The following is a 9554-nucleotide window of genomic DNA, read 5'->3' on the forward strand; positions in this document are numbered from 1 at the left end:
AACAAAGAAGAACAGTATTCTCTGCCTTGGAAAAACCTACCGTTGAACAGTTGATCGGGAGTGGCATACACACACGCACTTGTTGATCAAGCCAGTGATGTTTGTGGGCAACATATGTGGATAAATCAGCCTATCAAAGTTTAGCGTTTTTGTCAATTTGCTTGGATTTTATCCACTGCAAGTCGGTTTTGATGGCAACAAAAGCACCCAATATAAGTATTTTTTTTTTCATTTGATCAAAGCAGCAGCCTCCATCTTTGCCCTGCAGTCTCTATAATGCAACAACATTTTATTTGTCTGACAAATCAGCCTTGCCATTTTCATTGTCGGATTCCCAATCTGAGGCCCTTTTTGAATCAAATAAATGCTCGTGTTGGTCCTTTTTTTAACTTTGGTTAGAATACTCAATTTTAGCAAAAAAGAAAAAAGAAAAACTTCATCCTGAATGCACTTTATGCTTTTTATGCTTTTTTTTTTTTTTGCTGAAATCATACAGAAACTTGTAACCACAAAAACAGGTATTCTCTTTCATTACACACAAACATACCCCCGCACACACAAACTTGAAGATCACCACGGCCTTCGGCAAACAGTTGCCGCTCGAGTTTCGGTGCTTTTACTAAATGAATGAGAAGGTGAAAAAAGGATGCAACTTTTTGACTTGGTATATATTTTGTTTCTTTTTGTTAGATTTCCATTTTTAAAGTGTGATTACAAACCTTGATAATTTACCATCTCTTAAAACTTCAGCCTGTTGACGAACAAAGGAACAAAGAAACATCTCCATCAAGCTTTCTAGCCGCACCCAAACCGGACTGACAACAAACGCACAAGTGTTGCTGCCTCTGGCCTCTTTTCAGTATTGGTGTGTGCGTGTGTGTGTGTGTGTATGAATGAATAACGTGAGAGAAGCCAATTGCTAGTAGGAAGATAAAAACTTTATTTACATTTGGTCCAAAATTTTAAAAAAAAAGAGACACTTGCATTGTTGAAGTTGAAACAAGGCTGAAGGACAAAAACAGCAAAGACAAGCTTCCTTTGGGCCAAGTCCTGAAATTGTTGACTTTCGGGGCCCCCAGTGTCAGACCTGCATGCCCGGTTCTGGTCGAGGTGGCGCTAGATGGCAAGCTGTCAAGATGAGCTATTCTTAATTGTCCAGTTTCTTCTCACTGGTGTGAATATTTCCTATATATGACCAATATTCTCCTAAGACACAGCCAATACATTTGTTCCTACAATAGTGGACATTTGTTTTGAATCTAAACCTTTTGACTCATTCGAGCTACCTACTCCTCAGCGGAGGACAATCGGGTCTTTCCAATGATGATTCGGTTGGGGCGCGATTTATTTTGCTGACTTGCTGTGACAAAATGGACACAACAAACGAATAGGCTGGGTTTTAGGACGATACGGCAGCAACAGGCGGTGACCGACAGGAAGTTGCAACGCTCTTCCGGCAGGTGGCGGAAGCCACGCGAAGAACCTGCGTGTCAGCATTTGGTTTGGTCCAGTGTGATTTGGCGCTGACGCGCGGACGTCTAGACGTAGTCCTTGCCGGATGCGGGTGCTGAGGCGTCAGAGCGCGCTGCCTTGTATCGCGCCGTGTATGAGGCTTCATCCTTGGGGGGGCAGTTGCAGCAAAGCATGGCGCCACCCACAATCATGAGGGCGGCCGCCCCCCAGCCGATATAAAGGGCCGCGCCCAGCTCCCGCTTTTGGGCGCTGGACACCAGTGGGTTGTAGAAGTCCCGCACCACGCTGTGCGCCGTCCAGCACACGGGGATGAGCAGCAGCACCCCGGCGGCGATGAAGGTGGCCCCGGCCGCCACGCATACCTTGGCTTTGGCCGCCGGGTCTTTCACGCAGTTGGTACACTTGCCGCCGGCCACCGCCAGCAGGACGGCCAGGATGCCCACCACAATGGCGATGACCACCAGGGCTCGCGCCGCCTGCAAGTCGGAGCTGAGAGCCAGCATCGAGTCGTAGACCTTGCACTGCATCTGGCCGGTGCTCTGCACCACGCAGCTCATCCAGATGCCCTCCCACATCGTCTGCGAGGTCACGATGTTGCTGCCGATGAAGGCCGTCACGCGCCACATGGGCAACGCGCACACTATGATGGCACCGATCCAGCCCAGCAGGCCCAAGGCGGCGCCCAGGATTTGGAAGCCCGCCGACACCATGGCCCATGCACGTCTGCTCTTCTTCTTCTGCTGTGTTTCAAGGAGACAGTGGCCAGGCGACTTTTCTGAGTGGGGGAGGACTGGGCAAAGAGCGGCTGAATATAGCCTCGCTCTAGGAGGCGGGGCCACACAGGGAAACGCCTTTCTGCTGCCAGGGACCAAAACCTGTTCGTCCTGCCTCAAACACACCCACGCCAAGGCCTTTTGAAGGCAGCATTAACTGACAGCACGCGAACAATTATTGATTGGGTCCTGACAATAGAAATATGTCTGAGTGTAAAAATTAGGTTTACACGAAAATTCTACCTCACTAAAACCTCAGAAGAGACAGATATTTTTTGGGTGTTTTCTGGAACGTCCCAAAGTTGGGAGGAGTCAGTGTGATTCCAAACAATGTCACTGAAGGCAGGGCAAGCATTGTAATGTTAAATGGCTTGCTTTGTCACATTCAAGTGTCATCAAAAACAAAGATCAATTGCTACCAAAATTCCACATTGTGTGCATTCCAACCAGTGATCCGTGACCAATATCAAAACAATCGCCACAATATTTGGATTTAATGAAAGAAAATGTGAGCTCAGATAAGCATATACCATTATCAGGGGAGGAAACAAAAATATTGCAATGATCATTTTTATCTTTACAGGTCGAAGTGGACCATAGGAGGAATGTGCTTGTGGATTTGGGGGGCAATTGGTTTTTACTTTTAAGGCATTTAAGGGCCGGTAAACTTTTTACTACAGCAAACCAGCAGCTCTCTAGTTTGTATGGTACTGCCAGCAGCTAACTAGCTCCTCCAGCAATAGAGCGGACTTGTCAGCCAATTGTTGTCAAGCTGAGAACCATGATTCTCGGATCGCGATGAGCTTATAGAAGCTTCCTGGACCACATTGTGTGTGAGTGGCTAATCGTGATATTTTAAATTAATCGAGTTGCAATTCTAGTGGGTGTTGTGGAAGTTGTTAGTAATTAATTTCTCTAGAAGTAATTTTAAAGAAGAAAAGGCAGGCCATTGTCATAATTGCTGATTTGAAAATACACATATTGGCTTTGTTTGTGAAAAATGAACCATTCTGGCTCAAGCCGCACATTTAATCATCACCTGTCCCAAAATCCACCTGGCCCAAGTTTCTCCTGAAGGTGCATGAGAAATGTCCCCAGTGACTCACAAGACATCATACCATATATGGCCATATCCTGGAACACGTGACTGCGCACCCTCGCAGACGCACAAGTCACAAACAGTCGTTGCATAACTTCAGAGAGTTGTTTCAAATATTATGTTCAGTCTTTTTATGTCATCATTCGTCAAAAGGGTGCTTTCTTCTCTTTCCAAGGGGGCAAAATTCCTTTGATTGTGTGGCAGATGAAGTGGAGAGAAACTTTTTTTGGTTTGAGAGAATTCTTTTGAGCCCAACAGACCCCTGACCTTGGCTGACATCTGGCAATTAAACTTGTTGGGCTCCAAAGTTAAACTGAGTTATAATTACACACATTTCACTGCTCTGTGTCGTATCAAAAAGTTGATATTCGGAAGAAAGAAAGTTTAAACAGCACTCTCTGCTGGATATAAGCGGGATTTCGTTTTTTTTTTCCTCCACGTGGTTTCGATGACATTAATCCTCATATTTGCGACGTTCGGGTGAGCTGGAGCATCACTTGGCTGGCTGACTTTGGCCGAGACTCTTGAATTGGTGTGCAAGCAGTAAGAGGGCACATTGGCCAAACAACTGATCGCTAGTCCGTCGTATTGTCAAAACGATTCAAATAAGTTGCCGGACAAGTGACATCAATTGGTCACAACTGGGTCTGAAGACAAGAAGAGGAGGAGGAAGAAAAGAACGCCTTGGAAGTGTCAGCCGAGGTGGCCTTTGAAGGGAACATGTTTTGGTGTGTTTGTGGAGAAAAGAAATGAATGAAGTTCCTTTGTGAAGACAGAGCTCGCCATTCAGAGGCTCAACTTGGACTTTTGCTTTAGGAGGAGGAGGTGACTGTTGGTGACTCATTCATCATATCTTGTTGACAGACGTGCACATCTGCTGCGCGTCCAAAAGGTGTCAGCACGAGGTCACGTGGCGGGGTTGGTGCCAAGCCTCCCTTCAATTCTTTTATCGCCTTGCTCGAATGCGCTCGTAAAGTGACAAAAGTCACAAAGAGTCTTTCATGCGTCTGCGGAATTCCCCGTCTATTCGAAACCTTCCGGAAGCTCCCAAGTCCCTTGCTCATGTCTGCCTGAAGGAGCGCGCAAACAAGGAGCCTCCTGATCGACCAGCCCTAGCTTTACAAAAACAGCAAACAGCAACATGTCAACATTTTTTTTCTATTTGCAATCTTGATTCCATCTGGATAGGGTAAATCAATGGTTCTCAAAGTGGAGTCCACGGACCCCCGGGGGACCATTACCTGACTGCAGGGGGTCTGTGAAATAATTTGGGTTTTTAAAAACAACAATATATTTTTTAAAAATGTAATAATTTTGTCAAATAGACCCACAACCATGTCATCATCAAAGGGCTCGATTATTTAGTCAAGTGGTATTATATATATATATATATATATATATATATATATATATATATATATATATATATATATATATATATATATATATATATATATATATATATATATATATATATATATATATATATATATATATATATATGACTCCAAAAAGTTTGAGATCCCCCAGGGTAGATGATGGGGCGGCACGGCTTAGTGGTAGAGCGGTCGTCTCCCAGCCGAAAGGCCGTGGGTTCGATCCCCCGACCATCAAGACCATGTCTAAGTGTCCTTGAGCAAGACACTGAACCCCCAGTTGCTCCTGATGCTGCGTCATCAGTAGGTAAATGACTAGTTAGTGTAAAGTGCTTTGAGTACCTAAGGTAGAAAAGCACTATATAAGTGAAAGTCCATGATGACTCATAGGCCACATGGGGTCACTCTATTCTTAATGAGCATTTATTGTTCAGAATGATTTTTTTGGCCCTGTGTGACCTATTGAGCCATTTAGCATTCACACACAGGTCATACACAGGTCACGTTTATTTGGAAATGTGAACAACCTCATGGAAAAAATCAGATTTCACAAAAAAGTCATAAATAAGTATTAAGCCTCCCAGTGTGAACCTAGTCCAAGGCTGAGTCATTCTGAACGAAAGCAAGATGGGATGGGAGTTGTTGTCAGTAGGGGAGGATGGGAGATGGTTATTTTTTTAACTATTGATTGGGACAGGATAGGATTTTTTTTTCTGTGAGTAGAATGAATAGTACACTAGTTTGGATGTAACTTTCAGGAGTAATCAAATCAGTCCCACAAACCACTGAAAAGATGCTTTAAAAATGTTTTAAGATCAAACATTACATATTAGACAAACATTTGAGCGTATTTCTAACTCCTGTCAAAAAAGCTGGCTCATTTGTTGATATTACAAAGCAAATGTGGCCCTGGCAAAAAAACGTTTGTGATGGAGTACCTGAGTGACACTCGCAGCAAATGAAGGTCATTCTGATTGTGATGGAGGGAATCTTTGGTACACATCTTGGCAATCTAGGCACAGTCAATGTATTCTTCAAATTTCATACACACAAGCTCTACAACGTTAATGTTGCGTCAATGTGTATCATGACGTAAAGTGTTGTTAGTGTTGTGTGGAATCGAAAGCGTTTATGACCTGAGTGGTTTCGATGGCGCCGGAGCGCAATGAAGCTTCCAATAAAAACTTGTTATCTTTTTCATAGCAGGGAGGAAGATGGCTTGCTCACTCACTTGGTCATCCGCTAGCTCATGACTCAACATATGAGAAATGAGCAGTTTGGCGTGCCAGGCATTTGACTGCATGCAGTGTGCATGCCAGACCAGCAGTTGGTGCTGTCTTCTGCCCATCAGAGTTTTAGTGTTCAAATCTAACATCTAGTGTTATCTTTTTACATTTTTTTTTTTTTTGGTCTGGTGAACAGATGATGGTGCAGTGTGCATGCCAGGCCAAAAAGTTGGCAATAAACGCGACGGGACGAGCCAGCTTCTCATTGCAATTCCGCTTTTTCAGTGACAGCTCCAAACACAAACGGGCGGGTCGGCCATTGTCCTGCTTGCTGTCACCAAAGGGCATTGTCACGGCGACCGCATGTTGTCATTTGAAACAAAGGTGGAACCTTTACGACATGACCCACAACCTGGGATCTCACAAATTATCTTTTGCCCCATGTCAACAAACAAAGTAGCAGCGAAATGCTGCCTTTCACTTGTTAAATGTAAATCACATGAGACAACAACAAAAGAGACAGTGCAAGAGGCACTTTGGACACATTTCCTAAATACTGAGGCAAAAATACATTTGAATCGCCGGTCCCCCCCCCCCAAAAAAAAGCACTGGGAGCACCAAAACCAAGTGAGAGTTACGCTTCGTATCCAAAAATAATAAATTATATATTTTTCAGTAATCCGCTCATTCATAAAGTTACAGCCTATCTTAAATGATCCTAATGACAACACTCAAAAATCCATTTTTTTTTAGAGCTGCTTATCCTCACAGGGGTCGCAGGCTTGCTGGTGCCTATCCCAGCTGACTCGGGGTAGTAGTCGGTGATACTCAGAACTGGTTGCCAGCCAATCGCAGGGCACACAGAGACCAACAACCACCCAATCACACCTAAAGACAATTTAGTATGTCCAAGACACCTGCCATGCATGTTTTTGGTGTGTGGGAGGAAGCCGGGGTGCCCGGAGAGAACCCACCAGGACTCATGCAAATTCCACACAGGAAGGCGGGAGAGAGCTGGATTTGAATTCTTCTCCCAAAAGGCGGATGTGCTAACCACTGCACCACCGAACCACACCCAAAAATGTAAACCTAAAATGACACTTGTTTTGTCATCATATTAGATGTGAAATGTAAAATCAGCTGTCCAATTGAATAAATGATTACATCATTTAATGTAAAAATGTGTATTTCCTAAATAACGGTCATATATAATATGTTCAGTACCTGTCAAAAGGTTTGGAAATACATCCAAAGTCGAGTACAGTCAAACACATTAAAGGGTCCAAATATTCTTAAAAATTCGAACCCAAGCGGGTTCGAGGAGAATATGCAAAAACCCCACACAGGAAGGCCGGAGCGAGGTGCATTTGAACTCGGGTCCCTGAACTGCGAAGCGGATTTGCTTACCACTCTTCCACTGTATTGCCGAAGAATATGACATATATATGTCTATACATAATTTACCTTATTTTACTTCAGTATTCTTTCTTTTTTTTTCTTTTTTTGGAAAATTAATTGAATTTTAATGTGTTTTCAAACATTTGACCAGTATCTACAAAAAAACGTTTATTTTGATGACAAGACCACTACGATTTTCAAGTTTCTATTACAATTAGAAACGCGCTCAAGGAACTGTAATATACTGTAATTTAGATGAAGTGCTCATTATTTTCCAAAGCCACTGAGGTTCATAGCAGCAGGACAGAAATAGACACATGTGGCTCTGGAGCCAAGGCTTGCAAATTATTGTGTAACAATGATTTGATTTGATTTAGATTTACATATATGAAAGTTATACATGAATGTGACATAAACTTTTAAACAAGATCTTATTTAGCTTTAAACATGATTTTTACATGTCTACATTTTTTTAGCACAGCAAGTATTCACATCTTTTCAATACTATTCCAGAAATGAACACCTTTAACAGATACACATGATTGATTTATGGTTGTTCTTATTTCGATTTTTTTGAAGTTGTTTGTGCCTCTTAAACAGCAAACCTTCCTGATTTCAACCAGCTTCCGAATACTCGAATAAAGTTGGTTATTGTCTACTTTATGCATCATTTGTGCGGTTTTAGATTTGTATATGTCTTAGAATTTGAGTGTTCAATTTGATGAATGATGAATTGGTTGGTTCTGCACATTTCAAGCTAATATTCACAGTTAATCATTTGTTCAGCTCTTTTCGAGAGCTTATAAATTAAGTGTTTGTTTAATGTAATGGTGTATTGCATGTTGGTATGGCAGTGAAGGTTCCTCTTGGGTTTCCAACTGTTATAACAATCCATTATTCTGTCGATTATTTTTGTCATTGATCAGAATTTAAAAAAAGTTTTTTGTTATTAATTTGGATAAAAAAATAGGACATGATTTCAAAACGAGAGCAGTAATTTGAATAGTTTAACATCAAGGAAGGTCTCTCAACGATTCATCCATTAGCTAAATAGTTTTTGGTGAATCTGATAACAATTGTTGGACATATAGTTTGTGAAATTATTGAGGCGATGAAATTGGGTCAGTCCTCAATGGAGGCCAATGTAGAAACCAAAAGAAAAAAAAAATCTGACACAGATTTTAGAACATCATCATTAGCTACTGTTTACTTTATAGCGTGATATAATAGTAATACACAACAAATGGATGATGGGTGGATTACAGGTAATGTCAGTTTCCGTCCAAAACGGGAAGATAAAGTATGGTGAACGGCCCTCTATCTATTTTTATCTTATCACTCAGCGGCTTTAGTTGGACGAGAGATACTTGGCAAGAAGACACTTTTTACCCGCGTGTGTGTGTGCGTGCACGCATGTGTCTGTGCGGCCCAACTGATTCGTGATCGCATTCACACGTACGTATGGCCAACCAAAGTGTGTCACGCCCGTTTCATCTGACCTACTTCTCATTTCGCCAACGTGGAAGTTGTCCAACTTCCGCTAACGCTTACTTTGACAGTTATATTTCCTTAAAGTCTTTGTTTGAGGAGTGAGGGACGCACACATTGATGGGAACACAGTGCATCCGTGTGTGTGCGCTTTGTGTGTCCTTGTGAAAACAAGCTTTGTTGTCCCATTTCTTCGCAAAGCGCAAGAATGCTGGCAAAAAGAAACGCATGCGTAGCACTTGTCACACGTCAGGTTGCTCATTAACTAAAATGTCACAGCGGGACACAATGGAATCCTTACTCGTCACAACAAAACTTTGGCTGCAACAATGCCATCCAGATGCGACTTACTCAAGCCTCAAAAGCGCTACAAGTTCGCATTTTGGAGCACTTTCACACAGAGATTCGGTGGAATGGCAAATCAACCTTAAGTCAAGTCTAAATCTCAGCGCACTGAATGGGTCACAACCGGACTGTTAAATTTTCTTATAAAGTTGCAATCCATACGGTGCCCTGAAAATGGAATATTCACAGGCCTCCTTCGAGTCTTCTGCAAGTCAAATCTGAAATTCTCACAGGCCTTTTTATTATTCAAGTCCCAAGTCACCTTCTTAACTCCTTGTAAGTGTTGACCATTTTGGTCAATTATCTCAAATTTCTTTGTGACATCATAGAGAAATCATTGAAAAAAAAAAAACACCAGGGAGCTGAAATGTCCTGC

The 9554-nt window shown here is 42.4% G+C and overlaps 1 protein-coding gene across 1 annotated transcript; it reads right to left on the reverse strand.

Annotated features, from left to right (window-relative positions):
* Positions 1 to 916: 916 nt before the first annotated feature.
* Positions 917 to 2244, reverse strand: LOC148408970 (claudin-4-like). The gene has a single exon (XM_088441612.1). The coding sequence runs from the start codon at positions 2181 to 2183 to the stop codon at positions 1539 to 1541; it is 645 nt and encodes a 214-aa protein (XP_088297738.1). The 5' UTR covers positions 2184 to 2244; the 3' UTR covers positions 917 to 1538.
* Positions 2245 to 9554: the final 7310 nt, after the last annotated feature.

Source organism: Hippichthys cyanospilos, chromosome 18 (assembly GCF_059441005.1).
Source record: "Hippichthys cyanospilos isolate Australia breed blue-spotted pipefish chromosome 18, RoL_Hcya_1.0, whole genome shotgun sequence".
Classification (NCBI taxonomy): Eukaryota; Metazoa; Chordata; class Actinopteri; order Syngnathiformes; family Syngnathidae; genus Hippichthys; species Hippichthys cyanospilos.